Below are 23,908 nucleotides of genomic sequence, written 5' to 3'. Positions count from 1 at the left end.
TTGGAGACTTCATGAACAAGCATGTACTTCTAACAAGCTAAGCAGGTATATGAAGGAAACGTGATCAGGCACAGGACCAAAATTTCACACAGTGAACACAGAATTCAGACTGTTCTGTTCATATGAGGTGGTTCTGGAAAGGTGGGAGTGAGCGCTATAATTTCATTCCTTTCCCAGTATCTCTCATTAGCCTGAGCAGAACTAGCTCCCAGGCACAAATCCACCTTCCTGAGGTCACTCCGCACTGTCTCTCTCTGTCCCTTGCCTCTTCTACAGACAGAAATACAATCACACTGCCCAGGGACACTAGGAATCCCGTTACCAGCAACAGTGCTTCAGTACAGCTCCTGGTAGCACTATCTTGTGTTACGCACTAGGCATAACACACGTACCAACACATGGCACATCCATCACCTTCTGCAGGGCTATCGCCACCTTGTAGGCTCTCATGAGGTACCATCTGGTACACCTCATGCTACTGCATACAACCCTAAGCACAGAAACACAGAGGAAACTACTTGTCAAGTGCTGCTATGAAAAAGATCAGAGGCTGAAGGAAGGACAGGGAAAGCCCAAGGGAATCTTTAACTAGCAAGAAGCAGGGTAAACTCTAACAGACCTGATTTCAGTACGAAACACTCCTTATTCATCCCTATCCCATCCTTTGCAATGTAACACGGGCAGCTTCTAGTCAGGAGATGCTGTGATGTGCAGCGAGTCTTGGGGCTTTCTATATTCCAACCTCCACATCCAGCTAGACAGGAGACGGGGAACCAGAATGCTCAACTTCTTGCCTTAGGAAGGCGCAGCTTTAGGTAAGGCACTTCACAACCCTGCACCTCAGCACATCCACCTGTGACCTTTCAGAAGTGCTGCATAGTTCAGCTGAGGACTATAAAATGCTTTGATATCCCTTAGCGAAACAATTTATGAGCTAATCAAAGGAAAGTTGGCTTTTTTTTTCAGTGAAGGCCTGCAAATTTTGTACACTGTATTTTGTATTTGTACTATTATTCTCTTCCTAAGCACACCCATCATATGCCTGTATGGGTAGAAAAGACAGGAGGGGATTAAGATAGGAAATGAAGAACAACTTATGTGCAGTTTACTTCCCTCAAACTGCAGCTGCACGTGTGGCTCTGCCCTGAACTGCAGCCCCAGACCAGCGCGCAGCGAGCTGCCAGTGCACTCCCCAGTTAAGGAAAGCAGCTTCCCAACTTCCAGCCTTGCTGTTGGGTCTATGATGCAGAGCTGCTTCCCAAATTAATGAGATAAGAAATTTGCTTTAGCACATCAGGAGAGATTAACTGTGCAGACAATGTAAGATCTGGAAGTGGTCCTCTGCTGCAGCCAGTGTGACTCCCTTACTCTCCACCACCAGGCCTAATTACTTACACCAGGTGTGCACCCACCATAAAGTAAAAAAAAAATAAAAAAGGGTGGGGGGTAACAGGAACAAACACACACACAAGGAAAGGGCGAGCACAACAGCTAGTCCAGCACTTGAGCAACAAAAAGCTCTTTCCACCTGCCACTGTGGCACCGGTGTCCTACAAGGCTGCAGCATAGCTGCAGTGCACGCTGAGCTGGCCGGACAAAAGCCAGCCGTGGCCTAAAAGCTCTACAGGGTTTCTGGAGATGTGTCTCAACATCATACTGATAAGACCTGTTGAGCGACACCAGAGGAGGCCTACACCAAGCACAGCACCAGGCCATCACCGAAACACAGTGGCTAGGTGTGAGCCAGTCCTCTTCCTCACCTGTCCGCACTAGGTGGGTGGCACTACAGCCAAAGGGAATCTTTTTGGTCACCACACATCTTTTTATCAATCCCACACAATTAAGATGTGTGCCAAAATGGCAGTTAGATGAGATGAGAAAAGACCAGAACTATGCTTACTGTTCGCTCACCACCCTGGCTGCCAATGTTCAAAAAAATAAAAAGCTATAAACATAACTGAGCAGCATCAAGCAAAGCTGAGAGTGCAAGGTGAGGGGGTCATAGATGAGTATCTATGGGAAAAAAACTAAGAAAACAAATATAAGTTACTTGCAATTATGAATTTGTTTTCTTAGATCATAAAACATTCTTGGATTAACCTAAATTCAAAGAAATCAGCCACCCTCTAATTCAAGCCAAATGTCTCTGGAGTTTGCAAATTTCAGACAGAAAAGGACTTCAGTTTGTGGGTTTGTACATGTGTAAACATATGCATTTACATGCATGTGAGCCACTTGTTTACAGAAAAAGGGTTAGCAGCAGCAGCATTATAAAGCATGAAAGCACAGATGTGGACAAGACAAGAGCACTTCAAAATCCTGACTCCCAAAACAATCAGAAACACTGAAGTATGTGGCCAACATGGTGCATGTCCAGGCTGTGTCAGTTATTGTTTGCCTTCCCATGGTGTTAATATTCTAAGAAGAAATGCGTAACATCAACTATTCCCCTTGTGTCCCCCAAATCTGTTGGTTTTTTCCCCACATATTAATGACACACAAATAACATCATTACTAGTATCATCATTTACATAACATGTGTCATCGTGGAGGAGCACGGGTCTGCTGAACATATGAACAGGAGTACAGCTGATGAGCCTAACCACCAAAGTTTCATTTTCGTTGCATCTCTCTGCATATCTACATCAATCCGTCACATGCATTTGTAAAAAGCTATTTCCAAGTCACACGAGCCCAGCACAAAGCATGCAGCAAAACCAAGCCTACTCATGGAATCAAGCTGGGATGTGCAACGAGCACACAAGCAAAAGAGCCTCCAAAACCCACTGTTTTAAGTCAGCAAATAGCAGAAATGATTATGTTGTGAAAGTGTGATGACAAGCAAGGATTCTAGAGATTTAAAATTGTTAGATGTATCTGGGTAGTTGTTTAATTAATAAGCATACAATTCCCTCTTAGTCTGTTACTTGCATTTCATTTGCTCCCAGTCAACTTGGGAGATAAGAACAACCACTTGTGCTGTGTCCTTCAAATTTCAGCAAGTGTTTTAGCAAAGTCTGAACTCAGCTTTAATAACAAATGGCACAACTCAAGGATCCCCACAGCACTGAAGTCTCTTTCACCACGAGGTCCCAATCACAACTATACCATGTTGCTATACTCTTATCAAGCTGTTACTCTTACGGGTACATCTCAAGCTGATGTATTTAGACTCTGCTTTTTTCAGCAACGTGAAATGATGTTCTCTGAAATATTAATACATATAGAATGGAATATTCAACGGGCTTTTGGGTAAACATCTTGTAAACACTGTTTGAACCATATTGCAGGCAGTGCCTGACTACTGAGGGACACGAGAATTGACGGTGCTGTGTACAGGCTGACAGCAGAGCAGGCTCCACATTGAAAGCTGCCTGGGTTGGCCTGCGGTGGGTCAGGGTGGCCCACCGCAAGGTTTCACCCCAGCCACACAAGCAAACTCAAAGAAGTGTCGCAAACACCTTCCCAAAGCAGCAAACGGCCCTCAGAGAGCTGAAGGCACAGAAGACTACTTGCTCTGGTTATAAATTAAGGTTTAATTTTCTGCTGCTGGAAAAGACTGAAGGAGTGGGAAAAGCCACATGCATACCTGCTGGAAAACCATGGAGACCCGAGCAAGGACATCAGTTACAGCCAGGGAAATGGGATGTTCTGTGGCACTTGCGGCAGGTTTGAAAGTGCCTGGGCACCACGTGTGCGCTCATGGAAACCAGCACCTTGACAAACACAGCATGACCTGACTCCAGAGTCGAGTGCTGCTTTATTTGCAGACCTGCGAAATGCAGCACACACTGCATGAGGCAGTGCACAGGTGCCCAGCGACACCACCACCTTGCCTGCACTGCTGGCCTTCTCTGGCATCCCATGCAGTGCTGTGCGTTACATGGATGGAGAGGGCAGATGTTGGGGTATGTGCTGGATGTCAATTTCACACCTTTGCAGACGCCACTTTCCTCCCTGAAGGACATGATCTCATTCCAGGTTAGTTCACGGAGCTCTCGCAGCAGCTGTACCCTGCACTGTTCCCCAAAGCTTGAGATTATTCAAGCTTCTCCCCTGTAACTATCAACCACAAAAAATACAAAGTGGTGACAACAGCTGCTGGCCTGTCCTCCCCGCAAGTCCAAGGAGAGTGTGAAGATCTAACTTCTGCCTGCTTTCAGAGAATCCTTCTTCATCTGCTCTTCTCAGAAAGCTCTCCCTCTCAGTCACAAACTGCACACAGAGACAATCCTCCACCACCTCTGTCCAGCTGGGAAGTGGCCATGGCACTCTCCAGGCAGGCAGAACGAGTGGCTCTGCCACACACACAGCGTTTTCATGTGCAAGTACTACAGCACTCCGCTCCATGTTGCTGGGAATCCTTGCAAAGGGGACCAGCCGTACCTTAACCCTCTTCCCTCCCAAACCCTCTGCCCTCCTTTCCCCAAAACCTCTTTGGTTTTGCCTTCTATCAGTTTTCTTCCTCATAAAGAGAAGACGATGAACGTCTGGCTGAACGGAAGACTTTTTCCTCATTTATTCCCAGGTTTGAAAAAGCAACAGCTTGGTGTTTTACCACCTGGTTGGTAGGAGTGCCTGGACACCAGCTGGGCAGACCTACAAAGAATGACTGCAGACCACGCTTGCCGTTGCATCAGCAGGGACTTTGAGCAGGTTCCCATCCTGCTCTCCTGCCTGAGGCTGAGCGAGTGCTCTGCAGCACCACTGTCTACTTTAGACCTGGCAGCCTTACATCAGTTTTATTTTAAATGCTGTTGCCAAATGGGATTGATTTTAAGGACAGATTGGACACCCAGAGTCATGCAGCGTAACTGTGGGTATAACACAGCCTGTAAAACTTCTCTGGACATACACCTGAAGGGGAAGGAGAGAAAGGTGGTGAGGGAGCGAGGGAAGGAAGCCAATCTCGAATGCTTTACTGTTGCCCAAACAGCCTTCCCCAGCTATTTCCCTGCTTACACTCTCCCTCAACATCTTCCTGTTATCTGAAGTTCAAGCAACGGGCTCCTCCCTCTCATACCACACATCTTCCTGGTGCTCACAACTTCCCTGAAGTAGCCACGTTTGCACTGACGCTGCTGCTTCACCAGCCAGTTCAGCCCTGAGATGTCTGTTGTAGCAGGAACACTAACTGTGTGTATCACGGCAGAACACAAATCACCTGATCACAACTGAGGGCATGCTGCGCCAGGGTGTGCTGTGCAAACTCACCCAGGCAGGTCCCACCTGGAGCGGGCTTTGGTATAAAAGAGCATCTCCATGCATCCTTGCATGCTGTTCCTTCTGACTAGAAAGCCCACCTGATTTTCTTTTTTTTTTTTTTACTTTTTTTTTTTTTTTTGGTGCATCGTCTTGTCCATGCCCCACTTAGAAATAATTTCTGCCTTCAGAGGTTATCCAACACAATGCAGCTAGGTCACCTGTGCCCCTCCTGCCATGCAGGCAATGCTTCTTCCTATGTATCCCAGATCCTTACTTGTTGCATCCATTTACAAAACGTTCTCCTAGCTTGGGGTAGCTGGATAATAATTAAAGTCTTTTGAGCAGCAGGAGATAAAATAAAGAACCCTGCTTAACAGCAGTTCTCCCATGTGTAACTCCTACTATACACAGCGCACACGCACCACCTGTGAGCCAAGGGCTACGCCACTAAGCACGTCTGACTGGCAAGAAAGGCGATGAAATTGTCACGGGCTCAGCACAGGCACAGGGAGCTCTGCCACCCACCCTGCTTGGCGCTGCAGGGGCAGCTCTCCCGCCTCGGCTAGGGTGCCAGTGTCAGGCTTGGAAAAAGAGGACCACCGTAGCCTGTAAATCCACATTTTTGTTCCTTATTGCGGGAGCCTCTTGCCCCTGCACGCCTCCGAGCTGTCTTGCTTCATAATGTCTACTATCTCCTGCATGACTCATCACTGAAACAATGGGTTTGCAGCTACAGCCCGGCAGTGGCACACAAAGAGCTGTTCCCTCCCGCTCCTGCCGCAGGTACACACTCGTGTCACTGAGCTAATGCTGCATCACGGCTCCAGCGCCGCTCGCAGCAAGCAGGCGGGGAAGGGACAAGCCGACCTGCCGCCAGCGCCGCGGGGCTCGTTCCCCCCGAGCCGTGAGCAGGCGGCCGGGCCCGGGCGCTGCCGGGCGGCTGCCGCCCCCAGGGCCGCCAACGCGCCGCTGCCCCCGAAGAAGCGGGAGCCCAGGGCAGGCCCGGAGGCGCCGGCCACAGCAACGCGCGGCGCGGCCGGGCGGGCAGCGGCTACCGGCGCCGGGGAAGCCACCGCGGCCCGGCGGAACGGGGCAGCCGCCGCGGGGCTTCCCCAGCCCGGCCCCACCGCCTCCCCGACGGGGACCCCGCAGCGCAGCGCCGCGTCGGGCAGGGCCCGCAGAGCAGGGGGAGGCCGGGGCCCGGCGCGGAGCCGGGTGGGCCCCGCGGGCCGTGGGTGCCCAGGAGGTGGCGGGGCTGCCCGGCGGGCCGGGGGTGCCCAGGGGGTGCCCGGCGGGCGGGTGCCGCTCCCGGCGCGCGGGCGGGGCGGCGCGCACGTGGTGGCAGGCGGCGCCTGGCGCGTCACGCGGCGCGGCCCCGCCTCCGGCCCGCCGGCGGCGCGGAGACACGCAGCGCGCGGTGGCGCGCCCGCGGGAGGGGCGGGGGCGGCCGGCGGTCCCGTATGCCCCTGTGTCCCCCCCCCCCCCCCCCCCGCCCCGCGGCGCGGCCCGGGGCTCTGCGGGGCCGCCCTGCCCGCAGGGAGCTCCCGCTGCGGCGGTCCCCCGCCCCGCTCCCCGCGTCCTGTCACTTCCCCGCGCCGCGGGCTCCCCCCCGCCGCCCCCGGCGGCAGCGCCGCGCCCCGGCACCGCCGCAGCCCCCGCGGCCGCGCCGCGCCCCGCCACCCCCCGGTGCCGGCGCGGCCCCCGCGGCCCCGTCCCCACGCCCGCCTCGGCCGGCCGCGGGCTGTCAGGCGGCGGCCCCGGGCCGGCCCCTTACCACGTGCGGTCTGCTGCTGCTGCGCCTGCCACTCCAGGAACCGCGCGGCCTCCAGCAGCGTCTCGATGCTCATGGCGGGGCCCCGGCCGCCGCCGCCGCCGCCTCCTCGGTCGCGCGGGCCCGGCCGCAGGCGCCGCGCCGCCCCGCGGCTCGCCCCGACGGCAGCAGCGCTGGCGACAAGATGGCGGGCGGCAACAGAAACACAACAGGCGGGCGCTGGCGCGGCCCCGCTACTACGCGGCGGGCGGCGGCAAGACGCGGCGCGGAAGGAGGGGCGCCGGACGGACGGGACGCGGCGGGACGGGACGCGCCGCCAGGCCCGGCCCGCCGCGACGTGTGGGCGGCCCGACGGCCCCACCGGCCGCGCGGGGCGGCGGCGGCGGCGCGCTCGCGCCGGGGCGCGGCGGAGGCGGGGGGCTGCGGGGGCCGAGCCGTGCCGGCGGCGCCGTACTCCGGCCGCCGGGTTTTGCGGGCCGCCCTCCCCCCGCAGTGCGCTGGCGGCCCATTACAATATGTCACCGCGGCGCGGGCCAATGGGCGCGGAGGACAACAAGGCATGGAGCACCTCCACATGGGCGCCCCGCGCCGCCGCCGCGCCGCTTAAAGGGGCCGCGCCGCGCCGCGCCCTCCCGCCGCCGCCGCCCCGCGGGGCGCAGGCTGCCGGGCGCGGCGCTCCCGAGCCGGTCAGCGGGCCCCCTGGGCGGCCGAGGTGCGGCTCGCTGAGGCGGCCCCCGCAGGGCTGCCGGCGGGCTCGGGGCGGGACGGCGGGGCCAGCGCCTCAGGGACGCGGGTGGCGGGTCTGCGGCGCGTTCCCTGCCTCCCGCCGGGGCATCTCCCCAGGCACCCTACACTCAAGGAAATAATTAAAAAAAAAATAAAATAATCCGCATCCCTGCGGGCCTCGGCCAGCCAGCGAGCAATCCCGCTCCCCCGAAATGCCAGCGCTGCCGTAGATGGAAGGTGCGGCGAGCAGCGGGACCCCGGCGCAGCGCCGGGCAGCAGCTCCCCGCCCAGGCCCGGCCGCGGCTATAGCGGCACGTGCCCCCCGCCGGTGCGCCCGGCCGGGGGCTCTGGGCCGCGCCGGGGCGGGGGGCGCGCAGAGGGGAGCCAAGCCCTTTCTCCCGAGCTACAGGGCAAGGGAGCCTGCTGGAAAGCTCCTACAGAAAGTCATCGCGTGAAGTGCGTGCTCGTTTGGAAATGCCTCGCACTGGAGCTGGACGTGCTGCCTACGGTTCATGTTAGCTAATGCTTCCCTTTGTAAGGTCCTGTTTTCAGTAGCTTGCAAAACTAAATTAATTATCCACACTGAAATTTTGCATGCTAAGTATCTGCCTCTGACTTAGTCTTTTGGGCTGCAAAAAGATACTGAAGTAAAGCAAAAAGAAACTGATTACAAAAAACAATGCTTCTAATGGAAGAAATGGCTTGGGGAAAAAATACTTTTGTGTGAGAATTTTCATTCTACTTAAAAAAATTTAAGGAATTCACAGACCAAAAACCACACTGAGGAACAGCCAGTGAAGATGGCAAAACCAGACCCTTGTGAGCTGGGCCGTACTGGTTTGTGGAGATTTGGGCTGGCTTCTAAAGGTGCACCCATTCCACGCCACCTGCACCCGCTGGGCAGGACGCTGTCTCCTCCTCCTCACCCAGCACGTGGCTGACAGCCTCACTTACTACACGCTCATCTGACCTTTCTCTGCAGGTGGAAGTTGTCATTTCCTCCTGGGCTGGCTTTGCCACGCACCCATACTCTTATGTTACCTGAATACCTCACAACATTAATGAGCGTATCGTAATTGCTCATGAGTGGAAGATGTAAGAAATTAATATGTGTTACAAAGCCTTCTGTAGCTAACGTAACTCACCAGGTACCACCATCAGACAGTTGCTGCTAATGGAAGGACACGCTTCATTTTTCAGAGAACTTCTCAGCTGCTTTTCAATCATCTGTCCTCTTTCTGCAAATTGTCTCGACCCACTCCTCGCAACTTCTGCAACAAATGGAAGAGTTTTAGCAACGTGAATGCCCCTCATCACCCAGCCCTGGTTCTTTTAGAGTGGACAGACAGGTTGTATACTGAACTCAGCAGGAGACCTGCATAAAACCACTATGATTACTAATATAAGTAAGCCATAAAATATATATATCCTTAAGGAGCTCAGTAAAAGCTATTCCAGGGCAAACTTAATTGACTTTATGTCCTTCCCTTTGTAACCTGGACATATTTAGATATATTTTGCATGTGCTGAATATGTTTGTGTATGTTACATCCAGAGATCGGGTTTGTCTAATCATAGCAGAAGAGCCAAGGATTGAATGGCACCTTGCAAACCAAAGCTGAAGAACACCAGCAGAACTTTGGGGAGGCCAGCCTGCAACTCATGCTGTTTTGCTGTGTGCGCCAGTGCAGTAAACCACAGATCTTTCTCCAGCCACCTCTCTCTTGTCTTTCATACTGTGCATAATCCTACAAACCACACAGGTTTACAGAGTGTTCTTCTAGATGGCCTCAGTTTTAAGAAGGAATTGCTGTTCTGTAATCAGACTTGCTTTACAAACAGCACCCCCTTTAACCACAAAACTTGTGCCCTTGCAGGGAGCCACAGTACCTGCCTGTGCTTTTACAGCACAGCTCAGGGACCTCCTGGCTCTGTGCTCCTGCAAGTGCTACAAACTCTGTTTTTAGCAGGTGAGAGAAAAATTAGTCAGTGGAGGAACTTACCAATAAAACAACAGCCAGTGGTCTAAAGAAGTTAGACCAGAAGTTAGAACACAGCTTTTTAAAGAAACATTTTCAGATACATTTGAATAGTTCAGTCCTGTGCTGGGTTAACTGCTTTAAGTAGGAGGGAAAACTTTTATTCTGTCTGTCTGGTAAGATCTTCTGCAATGCTTTAATCTCCAAGGAGAGTTGTTTATTCTGAAATCTTGAGCTCTGTGGGCTCTCAACTGCTAAGCTAGCTCCTGACTTTGGCAGCTGAAAGTATAAATCAGTGCCATTAAGCATTCATATCGGAGCGATGTTTCCTGATTAAATTCATTTATTGCAAGTTTTTGGACCCAACTGAAGCAGCAGCTTGGGAAGACATCCAAAATCCATCAGCTGTATATTCATCTACCTCTGGAGGATTACACTAAGAAAGATTTTCGCTGAATCATTTGACCCTGTTACTAGGTACAGCGATAAACCAGAACACTTAGATTATATGGATTGCCTTTGTGAATACTCAGGGAGAGTTTTTAAAACTTTGAGTATGTGCTAGAAGTACAAAGAGGTCCATTTTCTACCCCATACACCCCGTGCCTGTGAAAAGCAGATGCTGGGCTATCTATACAACCCAGCCAAACGTAGACTTTGGGGGCTGAGGACACCAAGAAGCAAAGCAGCTTGGTCTGAAGTCAGAGTTGTCCTTCCCCTTAGTCCTCGTGGACTCTGCTCTGAGCTACGCTGCTCTTCCTTGTCTGGGCTACTCCTGACAGCAACCCAGGGGCAGGATTCACAGGCTGGGGCTGTCTTCCCAGGGAGAGAGAGAGAGGGCTCCTGGTTCTGCTGCTGCTTCCTCAGTGGCAGCTCTGAGGCACTGCTGGAGATCCCGACATCCAGCCCTTCTCTGGAGGGCACAGAAGGGGTCTGCAGTTTCCATCCATGGTTCTGTAACTTTCAGCCAAATCCTTTGAGTAATTCTTTTTCACCTTCTCCAAAGATTGGATGTCACTTAGAAGGTCAGAATGTAAAGCTTTAATTTCCTTTACAAGCATATATAGGTTCAGAGGTATGTCTTTTCACCTGCTTTGAGAGAATGCCAAGGGCATTTTAATTTCTTATCTGTTTATTATATCCCATCTAGTCAGTCCTTTAGATAATACTGGCTGATATTCAGATGGTACAGATACTAATCTCTACTACATTCTGGCTGTAGTAAGTTTAATGGACTTGACCATAAAGCTGGGTTGTGAAAAAAAAACCACAAACAAACGTATTTTGAATAGCACAACAAATGTAAAGTCTTACTGTACTCAGTAAAATACATTTGTTTTCAGGGTTATTGATGGCATTACATAAAATTTGAATGGGCTTAGATTTATTTATATATAATTATGATCGTGATGTTCATATATTGATAGTGCAGGGAAAACAAGCAGTGGTTATAGATCCCATTATCTTTCCTTATATCTGCTGTCCTTCTCTCAAAAGGAAAAGACAAAATTTCAAAGGAGATGAAAAATTGCCATTTTGAGGATGATGCTGTCTTACAACGCCACAGGGATCACCTAATATCCTAAACATATTCTGTACTAGGAGTATGATGGATGTTTAAAAAACCCCCAACTTCAGATGTACCGATTTGGAAGAATAACTGCAATACTGCTGCAGACTCGACAATCTCCTTCCTGTTATTCTGCTTATTTCCTTTCCGCCGATGCAGCAAACAGCTTCTCCTTACACAAAACCATCCTCAGAATTTTTGCATCACGTGACCATCAGTAAGCTTAGCTTTCTGGCAATATTCATCACTAAGACTCCTCCTCCACCCCCCAGTTCAGAAATTACTCACATTCATTTCCTGGCGGGAGGTGCCTGGAGCAGGAGGTGGTTTGAGGCTTGCGAGGAGCAGCTGCTGGGTATTTACACTGTTGACACGAGGACATTCGTTAAAACTTGTGCTACAGCCCTGGAGAAACCATGTCGCCTGCGCACTGCAGCTGGGGAGCAGCCTGGTTTCCACATCTCTGTCCAATGTTCTCTCCCCTAACTGCTCGTCTGCCAGTCGTGGACGGTCCCACTGTGTAGCGGTGCCCAGTGTGCATGCTTCACTTTCCTGTTTTCCCATCTTTTTTGCATCAGGAACGAGCTTTTATGGAATATCACTTCCTAATTGTACCTGTTGGTAGAAAAAATAACACCTAAATGGGAGCTTTTTACTAGAAAGGTAAAGAGTTACTTCCAGCCAAAATTATTTGCATTTAACTTGAAATACAGTTGGTTTTAGAGGACCTTGGGTAATATAAGATCATTAAATGTCTCTTAGAAACCCAGCTAAATTACTTTCTAAAGTTAAACAATTTTCACTATTCACACTATTTACAAACATCCAAATAAAAATTGGATGAGCAACTTGGGTAATTGGTTTTGTGCCACACACACACACACCTGCATCAGGTTGGGTCATTGGGGCAGTACCAGGCAAAACAATGTGACTTTTCCTAGATTATGCTAAATCCCTGCTACCCAGGGAATCACCCTCTGCAAGCCGGTGGCCCTGCAGGTACTGAGCTCTGTATTCGGCGCTCCAGATCATAAATTCTCATCATCCATCTTCCCAGCTTGGGCACCACAACTCGGCTTCCAGCGCATGTGAATTCTGCTCCTTCCCTTACTCCGAATAAACAACTTTTCACTACAGGCCCCTGAATATCCTTCTGGAGTCTGTGGGAATACTTGACTGCTTGAAGTTTTATTGCCTGCTTAAACACTTTGTTGCTCAGGGCCTAAATTATGACTCAGTGTAAATTATTAGATGAGTGTTTATTCTCCTTTTTCAGGCTTCACACTGAATAAGAAATTACACTAACTGTACTTACATGAAAGCTGGAGTTTATCTCAATATTTTCATTTTGAAATTCAAGTATTGGATGCAGAAAAACCCACAAGGGTGAAAATAATTAGTGCTCTTTCCTGACTGAACCATTCTGAGTTTCTCTGTAATCCTTTTATTTATGGTTTTAATGATGAATAAATTCTTATTGTAAATATTTAATCATGAAGAGTGTTTAAGCAGGACTTCTGTGATGAATGGGTCTCATGCAGATCTGCCGATACAGCCAAAAACTTGCCCATTCCTCCCTGCAGCAGCGCCTGACATCCACCCTTGGGCAGCACCAGGAAGCACCAACACCAGATTCACAACGTCTCGGACACTCTCCAGATTCCTCCTGGTTTTACTCAGTAATCTCCATACTAGTCCAGTTAATTCAGCATGGCATAAGGACAGCTTGTATTATGCTAAGGTGTATCTTCTGAAAAATACCTGGTTGTCACCTGGAAATGCTGTGAGCAGGAGAAGTTTTAAGTTTCTGACTGCAAGGTATATTAATATTATCTCCCTGGAAGGATTAAAGGTAGTTTTTCTTCACTCTCCATTTTGCAGTCACTCTTGTGGACACCACAGCTATGTAATATGTAAGTGCCAATCACATCAATATAATGTACGTTAGTAAAATCTCTACTATTGCCAAACCTGCCTTAGATACCATCTGTAGGGCCTGCAGCAGCGTGACAGTGCCATCACTGTTACTATGTACGTTCTCCCTACCACCATTTGTAGTATTTCTACAATATAAGGCATACATTGGTACAGAAGTGCCTGAGCCTGGTTCAGATAAACTGAACCAAAAAGTGATTCTGACATTCTGAAATAGTTATTGGGCTCCTGGTGTTCACGCTCAGTGCTGCCTTCTGGGGGCACAGTGCTGAATTCTGTAGTTTTCTTGTGCGATCTGAGCATTTATTCAGGCCTGGATTGGAACTTCTGATGTGGTCTGTGCTAAAGCCCAAGGCAGCTGGTTACTAGCTTTGCAGATTTCTCAGCAGGTAAAATCCCAACTTCTGTTGTTTAGAACAGAACAAGGAAATGCCAGGTAGCAGTAATATGCTGCATAGGCTGCAGTCAGCTGCAGAAAGCATTTCTGGAAATGTTGATAAAAAGGGGGTGGGGGGTGGGGGTGGGGTGGTGGTGTCCATCCAAAGTCCATAGAGCGCATGCTGAGGTCTCCTGGGTTTGGGGAACAAAAGCCGACTAAGGAATGGACACTGAACACATCTTCCCAGTCTGCTGCAAACTATTGTCTGTCATAAAACACCTACCAGAGCAGTAAAATCTCCTCTATGAAATACGCAGAGAAAGCCAAGTATTCCAAGAGGGGGATTTGCCTCTGCGCTGCTTCAAGCCGCCTCTTTGCCGTGCTGGCGCCCAGGCCCAAGGAGGGACCGCCGAGGAAGCCGCAGTGGGGCAGGCCGCACCGGGCCCAGCCGGGCGCCCTCCTGCCCCTGCGCCCCCCACGCCTGAAGAGGTGTCACGCACTCCCGCCTCGCCTGGGGCAGGGCTGCAAGGCGGGGCGCAGGAGCCCCGGGGCGGCGTGGGGACCCCTCTCCTCCCTGGGGTGATGTCCCAGGGCAGCTTGCTCTCCCCTGCCGGGCCCCCCAGGGCCCCCCTGGGCAGGGCCCTCCCCGCTGGGACCCTCAGCGCCCCCCAGGGCAGGCCTCTCCCCGCCGGGACCCCCAGGGCCCCTCGGCGCCCCTCAGGCCAGGGCTCTCCCCGCCGGGCGCCCCAGGGCCTCCCAGGGCCCGCCTCGCCTCAGCCCCTCAGGGCAGAGCCCGCACGCCCGGCCGCGGCCCCCGAGGGCTGGCCCCGCCGCGCCCGGCCCGCAGTGCCCGGCAGCCGCCGGCAGATGGACCCCGCGCCGCGGCAGCCGCACCCCGACCCGCGGGACCGGCCGCCGCCTGGGGCGCGATCGCGGCGCAGCCCGGTGCCGGCGGCGCGGGCGGGAGAGCGGGGCGGCACCGGGGCCCGGGCCCGGGGCCGGCTGGGAAGGCGCGTTACCCGGCGGGAGCGCGGCCTCAGGCGGGGGCCGACAGAGGGACGTGGCGGCACAGAGCGACGAGCATAATGGAACAAACGTGCTGTTCCTGCCCGTTTCAGAGCCGCGCTCATGTCCGCAGCGCTGCAGGCTCATGGCTGGTCTGCAAACACGTCCGGACCGATGGGTCAGTCACGGAGCCATTTATCACAGAACGGGTTGGCAGCACGGGTTGGGCTGGAGGGGACCTTAAAGACCATCTCGTCCCCCTCCCCGCCACGGGCAGGGCCACCTCCCGCCAGCCCGGGTGGCTCCCAGCCCCGTCCACCCGGCCCTGAGCCCTGCCAGGGACGGGCACCCACCGCCGCTCTGGGCGGCCTGGCCCGGCGCCTCACTGCCCTCGCGGTACAGAATTTTCCCTAATGTCTAATATAAACGTGCCCTCTCTCGGTTTAAAGCCGCTCCCCCTTGTGCTATTGCTACAGGCCCTGCTAAAAAGCCCGTCCTCACCTTTCTCACAAGCCCCTTCTCAGTACTGGAAGCTGCTCTGAGGGTCCCCCGAGCCGCCCCCTCCCCAGGCTGAACGACCCCAGCCTGCTCAGCCTGCCCTGCAGCAGAGCTGCTCCACACCGGTCACCTCCGCAGCGTCCCCTGGAACCGCTCCACAGCTCTGTGTCCCTCATGCTGGGTTATGATACTGCACTTACCTTTCTGCAGCAATATAGGGGTAACAGTTTCTATCCAAGGCTGCTAAATGCACATACTGCATTTGAGAGATCTGTATACATCACGTTAGTCCTTGTCTTAATGCAAAACCACTAAAAGCGGTGTAAATCTACAACTAACATAAAAACAAATAGACGAAACACAACACGCTGGTGAAACAGCCAAGCAAGAAATGAGGATGCAAGAGTTTGGATGGGTCAACCTTATCTGCTTGGGCAACGGAGTTAGGGATAGGTGTGTGTACATGTGGTGTAACACAGGTCTGGATTTACTAAGTGAGGTATGCAGAGAGCCAGTGCTGCCATCCGAGAGGACACCCCACATTTTCCCCACGTATCGATGAGGCCAACCCCTGCTTCAGGTCCTTGCTGGCAGAGCCACAGCCTGGGGAGGGATCTCTGTCTGTGTCTATAAAGCCAAGGGTAAGCAGGCGTGATTGGGGCGGGATGCAAAGTGCCATAAGCAGTCGTCTATTTCCAGCACCAAACAATCACTGTCAATAACCCCACTATAAATGTCACCCTCAGACATGGTGTCAATAACTTATTGTATAAGGATAATGCACCGTCTTGGTAAAGGCCAGTGTAAAGATGAGTTTGCTTGCCAGCATTGTGTGATTACAGTTACTGAGGGGTTTTCATATATAGGGTCAATCATTTGATTGATGGGAAGCTGGTGTATTTAGGTGAGATTATTACAGTGTTGCTGAACAGCAGCATTTGGTCTTGTTCAGAGCAGTGTTTCTCAGACATCAGGCTCCTCTCTGGGGAGGCTGTGACCTCTGAGGGACGCAGAAACTGGTCTAGAGAAAATGGGAGGAAAAATATTTGCTGCTCCCTGCAAGTTCATTTAAATTGAAGACTCAGCAAAAGAACACTTAATAGATGTTTCTTGCTTTTGATGATTTAACCAAAGCTGACCCAGCACAAGAGAAAATCATAGAATCACAGAATCATTTAGGTTGGAATAATCAACACATTCTTCCCTGTTTGCTACAGTCAGTAAAGATGCAGAATATTAAAAATAAAATGAAGTTGTTGGAGAAATTACATACCTATCATCGATGTCTGTACATGACTTAAACCCATGCAGGAGTGTATTAAGCTCTTCAGAGACAGTGTCTCTTCACAGTGACAGTGCAAACACCCAGTTAAATAACTCATGTGCCAACATGCTATTTTATTTTAAAATGTATTCTGCAACATACATGTGTGAAAATAGAAGTTGGCACAAGCCAGTTGAGTTTGGCAAAAGTTCTGAAAAAGGATTTTAGTAAGATTTTTAGTTAGATTTATGATAAACATCTGCATGGTTCATAAAAATACAAATTTCCCTTTCTGTCTACATGTACTCATGCTTTTATCAAACATTTCTATATCATCATATATGGCCACATTAAAATGGAATGATATAGCAAAAGCAGGTTTCAAGTACCAGCAGCTCTAAAAATCATGCTTTGTGCTTGCAGTAGGATAATGCTACTGGACACTACAAAATAAAACCTCAATAACATAACATAATGTTAGAAAAAAACCCTGGCCTTTGTTAAAGCAGACACTAAAAAGTAAGAGAGTTCAAAGTTTGCCTGTATCTTAAAACAATCATTGTCTGGATCTGTTCTGAGAAGGGCCAGAGCAATCAGACTGCCACAATCTAGTTTAGGAGGCAATGTGCACATAAATTATTCAACACTCTAAAATCTAGAAATCAATGCTTTATGCCGTGTAATCCAGCATAACGTAGCAACCAGAAAACCAGTCTATGAGAAATTTTAGATTAGGTTTTCCCACAAAACCTTAAGAACTGCAACGGCAACATGGGACACAAGGAATGAGCCTTTGCTTCCCCTGTCACGCGCATATACCATTTTGTAGGATACATGCTGGGTTGAAAGCATACACTGTGACTCCCAGTGCTGGCTACATCCTAAGCCCACTCCTCCCTGCAGTATAATTAGTAAGGAGCACTGCATAAAATGCTGACACAAGTCTTTTAACACGTTCCTACTCCCTGAAGTAGTAAGCAGTACTGTTGCTGCTCGAGCCCTCACATACCTCACTGTTATTTCTAAATCTTAGTGGGATGAATTGCAAAAAGGGAGAAGCAATATACTGTGTCTGCAAACTCCAACCCATAACGTTTACTGACAGCTGCACCACTGCAATCAGTGTAAACAGTAGCTATACATAAACAAACAGACAATAATAGTTAATTTTCCCTCCAGTACCAAGCATATGATCAGGCCTTAAATAATTAATCATCTGGCTTATGATGTACCTTTCACCCCAGGATCTCAAAGCACTTTGCAGTGTGTGGGGATGGATTTTTATTTTGCTGGAGTAAATAGGGTAGAGAAAGATTAACTGGTTGACCAAGGTCATGCTGCGTTAACATTTTATTTCTGCCCTACCATTTAACTGGATAGCTGCTGTGACCTTCTAAAGCTAGAAGGCGGCTGCATTTTAACACTAACAATGTAAAGATAATCTCCCTTAAAGTGTACCGTATCTTTGTGATTAGGCAAAAGAAAATGCTTCAGAAGAATTTCTGGTCGTGTGTATTCACAGTGTTCTCTGGGGTATAACAGCTGGGATTTTCAGCAGAGTCTGAGAGAAGTGGATGCAAAGCTCCCCCTTTATTTCAAGAAAAAATGGTTACTCAGCATCCCTGGGCTCTGCTGAAAAATCAAGCTTGTCTATCTCTGAAAGTTTCCCAATTAGAAAAACTGGGGCAATCAGGTGAAACCAGGAAGGCGTGCCGGTCCATTGCCATGGACATTTTGATGCAGGAAGCTCAAGATGCCATCACAAAGCCATAAATCAAATATTCCAGCAACGAATGCTGGTCTGCGTGGGGGGAAGCCATTGGGATATAGCTGTTAAAGCAAGGATGATGTTCTGACATGCCAGTAAAAGACAAAATGGACTAGTAGATTTTTTAAAAAAAAGGCTTATCACCACAAAGGTACTGAAGCACAAATGTGTTCTGCACTGCGTGGCTCTGGGCTCTGAACACGCGGGCACGTGCACTGAGCTCTGACTCTCCTTACAACAGCCACGTGGGTTGCTCTCAGCAACGTCTCCTGTCTCCTTCAGGCCTCTCTCTTTATTTTGGCCCATCAGTGCTCACAAGCACAGCCTGGGCACGTGCTCCGGTCCACCCTGTGGCACAGGCACAGCCACTTGTGCCTTCCCCCAGCAGGCGAACTGCAGCGTGCCAGGACCTGCCACGCTCCCCTCCTGCGCAGCCCAGCGCCAGCACCAGTGCCAGCCTAACGTTCCCCAGGGTTCCAGCTAGGCTGACATCCTCTCGCAAAGCAGATAAACTCGACTTATTGCCAATGATTTTTCAAGGGGATGAGGATGTTTTAACGTTTAACTGTCTTTTCTTGTGGCCCTAAACTGATTCTGCAAAGCCACACCAGCCTCAAACACCAACCAGACGGACTCAGATGAGAGCAATGGGCTGCAGGGAAGGAGCCACTTGACTTGGCAGGGAAAGAAAACAATCTTTTTTTTCTCTGCACGGCTCCCCCAGAAGTGAGTCAGTAGGCCTGACGAACAGAAAACACAAGTTGCCATAGAAACTCGCATGCCTTCCACCAGGAGGAGAAAAAAATGTAGGCCAATATTTCTGCTTAGCTGGCTTGTGCTCTTGCTGTGCTCCTCAGCCTGCCCGCATCCCAGGGCTGCATTAACAACCTGCATTCATTTTGCCCCCAGCTGAGAAACGCCCTTGCTCCCACCGCCTCTGGAAGCTGCGGCTTTGCGCATGCATGCAGGCACGCGTGCACGTACTGACACAAGGACACAGGCAGGGACAGGGACACCATATCAGCTGAGCCAGTGCTAAGGCTGTTGCTTCATGACTAGGAATGAGGAGCCCCGCTGCCTGCAGCAGGCGATGGGGATGGCGGCATGGGCAGGCTGCACACCCACCCCACAGAGCACCCTGTCCTGGCCTTCAGCCTGCGAGCGTGGCAGGGAGGACTGCGAGAAGAGAAAGAGTAATGGGTTTGAAATGTTTGTGCTCAATTATTCCAGCCCCTTTCATTTAAACAAACTCCTTTCCTCCATACTGTACATTTCTCATCTGTAAAACGGGGGTGAGCCCTCAGTAGGCTGGAAACACGCACGGGTCATTCATGTATGTAAAGGCCTCTGCAATGCTCTGAGAGAAGGGGCTACATGACGTGTACCGACACAGATGTATGTCTGAGCTGCCGCTCCTTGCTGACCCACACGTGTTTTCCATTGAGGCAACCCCAGCACGTAACACTAGAACTAATAATTACAGGACCTGATGGATCGACCTGGCAGCTCTGAAGGCTGAGGAGCCAGGAGCTGGCTGAATGAGACGCATTCTCCTCGTGCGGGCTGTCGCCTAGAAAACAGACAAGTGTTGCATACAGTTGAATAGAAATGATCACTGCTGAACTATCCTTTGATTTATTTTATTCCCTGAGCATATGCTATTGTTGGGTTTTACTTTTAATTGTACACACTGGGCAATTTGCTCTGCTTCTCTTCTTGCTCCTTTTCTTGTAAATTGCATAAAGGACCAATGGCCTACTATATGTTCAGTGGGCTGTTATGCTTTATCTGTACTATAAATAAAAACAATCTATCAAAAGGGTAGAAAATCCACTTTCCCCCTATTTTTACCTGTAATCTTTTGTGATTCACTTCTAAGGAAAAAAACCCCACAAACAGAAAGGACATTTGAAACTTTGCATTTGGGCACAGATGAGCACGCAACCCAGACCAGCATAAAACCCAGTACACAGCTTTTGCCCACTGGTACGATTACCCACTGGCTTCTTGGAGCCCACGGCAATGCAGCTTTGAGATGATAGACAGCTGACCCGATGGCAGGCCTGTGCCCACAAGCACTGGCTCCATTGGGGATAGTTAAAGGAAAGCGATCACAGTGATGGAGTAAGCATATTCCGCCAGAGCAGGGCATATTTCCCAGCCACCAAAAGCACAGAGAGGGTATTTTTCAATTCAGTTCAACAGTCTCCAGGAAACATGTGATCAGGTGCATAATTTAAAAAGCTGCACATCTTTAATGAACTGAGTCAGGATCTTGACAGCTGGAGAGACAGGTGGCAGACAGCAACACCTCTCCATCTAAAAGGTCTTTTTGGTTTGGGGGGAGGAGAAGCACCTTAATCTGTAAGCGATCTATGTCATTTGAGCAGTGATGTGACTGTTGGGTTTATATGAATTTCAAATCCCTCCAGGTAAAGTCAGCTTAATGCAATTATCTGCTGATTGTGAATGAAGTCATATCCATAAAAAACAAATTCCTACAAGACACTTACTTCGAGATATTATAGCAGGAAAAGTTTTCTTTTGCTGTAAAATAATGACTGCAAGATTAATAAAGAACTAATGGAACTGTTTTGTTCTTTAAAAAACAGTATTCTGCCATGGCACAAAGCCCTCCTACTGCAATAACAGCTATGTAAAAATGGTTGCATGGATTCGATTCTTAATAAAGGCGTAAACAAAAGCAATGTTCTTACAACGATGCTGGTGTTACCGCCTTGGAAAGAACCCGGTGGTTCCCACTGCCAAATGTACTTTGCTCATCCCCTGTAATTGATCCAGTATGTGTACTCACTCTGCTATAACAACGATAAAATGAATTTTTAAATGTAAAGACATAAGTCAAGTGCAAACACTACCTCTAGCATGGCAATTGGTAACTTTGGTTCACCCCAACAAAAAGATTGCTGTGGCTTGACAGTACAGGCACAAGTGTAAATTGTGTTTACCCAGCAGGTGTTGTCAGCATAACTTTTAGTGTAGATTTCACATCAAGTACAGCATCAAAGGCCACTTTCTAGGAGCATAACTGCATATACACAAAACTCCCTGGCTTAAAAACCTAACCAGTACATCACACCATACTTGACACTGCTCTGCTGCCAAAAGTGGGCAGTTTGGAGAGCTGGCCAGGTGTCTGCAGAGCTCTGCTGGCACGATGCACCCGCTTCCCGAGTGCAACACCGGGGTTACGTTCCTGGATCTGCTCTGGCCTTGGGAAGGGGACTTCTCACCCTTCTCTGTTTAACTTGCCACCGTTTGTTTTGGTGCTGTTTGTTTTTTTCTATCTTTAATGCTTGCTTTCTATGACAAGATCTGCCTCTTTCAGTAGTTACAGCAACGTCCCCCCCCAGTCTTTTTAATAGTTACTCTAATATAGATAGTTCATAATCACTGGGGTTTTTTAGATACCTGCTTTGGGAGTGCAAGAGTCAGTAAAACTTATTTTATAGATAAAAATCACTGTATAGGTTTAACAAAAATAGAACAAAATTCAACAGAAACTTTGCAATGTTTTCACAGGGGAAGCAAGAGTCTAATTCTGTGGCTGCCACTGCTGGATTCAGTATGTGGGGCACTTCCCTCTGGGAAGGAGTAAGTAAGATAACGTAGAGTTAAAAAAATAAAAGTCCTAAACTTACTACAGGGTGAGAACTTGAGAATATATTAAAACTCAACAATAGTTTATAGAGGGAAGTTGTTTAGAAGCGTAAAATGTCAATATTGAAGAACAAATCTCTTCTAGTTTATACTGTCCTGTTAAATAATTTTCAGATGGCAGGAAGTTTGATAAAGTGTAAATGCAGTATGAACTAAAGCATGACATAACATTGGCAGCTCCAGCACTGCTTTTTCCCCAAGCTGGATGTTTGCCAGTACCCATTCCTTCTCTGTGCACCACAGCAGCTCCTTTAGTGCGGGAGCTCTGTGCACTGGAGTACTAAGCCCTGCATGTCAAAGTGATGCCACCACGTTGTGTTTTCCCAGCAGCAATGCTGGCTTCGGCTTCCTGGTGGAGGGAAGCAGCTTGTGGTCCTTCTCAGGCCGCTCCGCACTCCACTAGCAAAGCTGCCCTCCTACCCAGCCGCTACCACTGATGGAAGCAGTGTGAATCAGATGAATTCTTCTGACCTAAGAAGGTCAAAATTTTGCAGACATGAAGCCTAATCCTGTAAACAGCAGTGCATAGCAATTTGCTGTCCCAGTTCATTTCAAGGGGCAACTTGCATGTGAGTTCAGTCCCTTACATGTAACTTGGCTGAAATTATACTGACATCTCAACCTTAAAAATGGAGTTTGTCATTTAGAAAGTATCACTAAAGCTTTACAAATATAAAAATTGTGCAGAATTACAACTGAAAACCCCTTAATTCAAAAGTAAACAAAATCTTTCTCTTCACAGTTCTAAAAAAAATGAAGGAGGAATATGACCCCTTTGAGATGGCAGGCTCCAGCTGAGCAAGGTGCCTTCATTTTAAGCACAGGACTATGACCCTGAGGTCAGTGGCTGTGCTAAAGCTGAGTCCACGCTTACTTGCTAAGCTGAGGCAGATCCTGATCATTCTATTGCTTCCCACCATCTTCCAAGAAAAAAAAGAAAAATTTAAGGTAAGAAGTGAGAGTCCTCTCTCCACTTCAAGCTCTCTGCTTACCACAAAGTATTACTTCGCACCAAAATAATCTAAGAAGTCCAAAGGTTTATGTTTGGCTAGAAGATTTAAGTCTTTGTAACAGTAGATGTAGAAAGTAAGAACACCATTCAAGCATACACACTAGGTTTGTGTTTACACTGAAAGGAATAGTATAAATGAAGAACCACAGAGGAAATTCTCTGTTTGAGAATAAGTAACAGGTAACCAACTTCCTAATATGCTGATTTAGAATGTTACTCTGTACTATGGAATTACCTCATATAGAGAGCTTTACACGTTGGAAGGAAGAGAGATAACTGGTGAGTGATCAAAGATTTCTGCCTGGTAATTTACGATCATGTTGGGGCAGGATTCCTGTGGAGAGGAAAACCAGGCAGCAGTAGGATGCTAAATGATAAAAAGCTCCTACGGAGGCAGTTATACATTCACCCAAATCTCCTGTAAAAATGCAGCAGTCTCCTAAGACTTATAAACCTGCTTTTCTATAAAGGAGCCCTGGGGTCAGAAATGTGCATCCTTTGTGTACCGCAGAAAGAGATACTAACTAAGATTTTTCTTTCCTTTCTGCACTTTTACTGCCAGCCAGCCATTGTGTTTCTTTTATACACCTGTGTTTTAAAGTCTCTATATTTGCCAGCAGTAGGTGATTGATTTTAATAGAATGATGTACACGAGTAAAACTACTCCCATACAGAAACCTGTACAGAATCACACTCGCGAAATCATCATCGTCAAGAGTCCTCCCATCCCCAGGCAGACCATGGTCACTGGCCTCCACAGGAGCCATGCAAATGTTGTGGACATATGGGTTTGATAGATTTCAAGGAAATACTCACCACTGAGACAAGATTATTTTAGACACAAATTTTAACTTACATTTTCTGTCAGCAGAATTTTGATTTACACAGAAGCATCATTTTATAGTTATGTATCTTTCTAGATGGCTTCATGCCCAACACCCCCGCACATGCTCAAAAAATCAGAACTGGAAAAGATCATGTTTCTTCCGTGCATGACTACAGGAAGCCCCGCTCTCTGGAAAGTACACAGAGAAGGCGATTTTAATCCAGTAGATACTGATTTCTCACAATGGCTGTTTTTACAACAGCAATAAGATTAAGGAATATTGGTGATT

The 23,908-nt window shown here is 49.3% G+C and overlaps 1 protein-coding gene and 1 long non-coding RNA gene across 2 annotated transcripts in view; both read right to left on the bottom strand.

Annotated features, from left to right (window-relative positions):
• The window catches only part of MNT (MAX network transcriptional repressor), a 42,967-nt gene extending 35,811 nt beyond the window's left edge, over nt 1-7,156 (bottom strand). Inside the window, exon 1 of the mRNA XM_037411363.1 lies at nt 6,980-7,156. Coding sequence (XP_037267260.1) covers nt 6,980-7,052 — 73 coding nt within the window. The 5' untranslated portion in view covers nt 7,053-7,156. The remainder of the gene's footprint in view (nt 1-6,979) is intronic.
• A 1,003-nt stretch (nt 7,157-8,159) lies between these two features.
• Nucleotides 8,160-14,011, bottom strand: LOC119153692. Its single transcript, XR_005106196.1, has 3 exons — nt 13,849-14,011; nt 11,540-11,866; nt 8,160-8,973 (listed from the first exon to the last, which is right to left on the bottom strand). It is a non-coding gene; the product is annotated as an uncharacterized LOC119153692 (long non-coding RNA).
• Nucleotides 14,012-23,908: the final 9,897 nt, after the last annotated feature.

The sequence above is a fragment of the Falco rusticolus genome, chromosome 1 (assembly GCF_015220075.1).
Source record: "Falco rusticolus isolate bFalRus1 chromosome 1, bFalRus1.pri, whole genome shotgun sequence".
NCBI lineage: Eukaryota > Metazoa > Chordata > Aves > Falconiformes > Falconidae > Falco > Falco rusticolus.
This window is presented reverse-complemented; position numbering and strand designations above follow the sequence as displayed.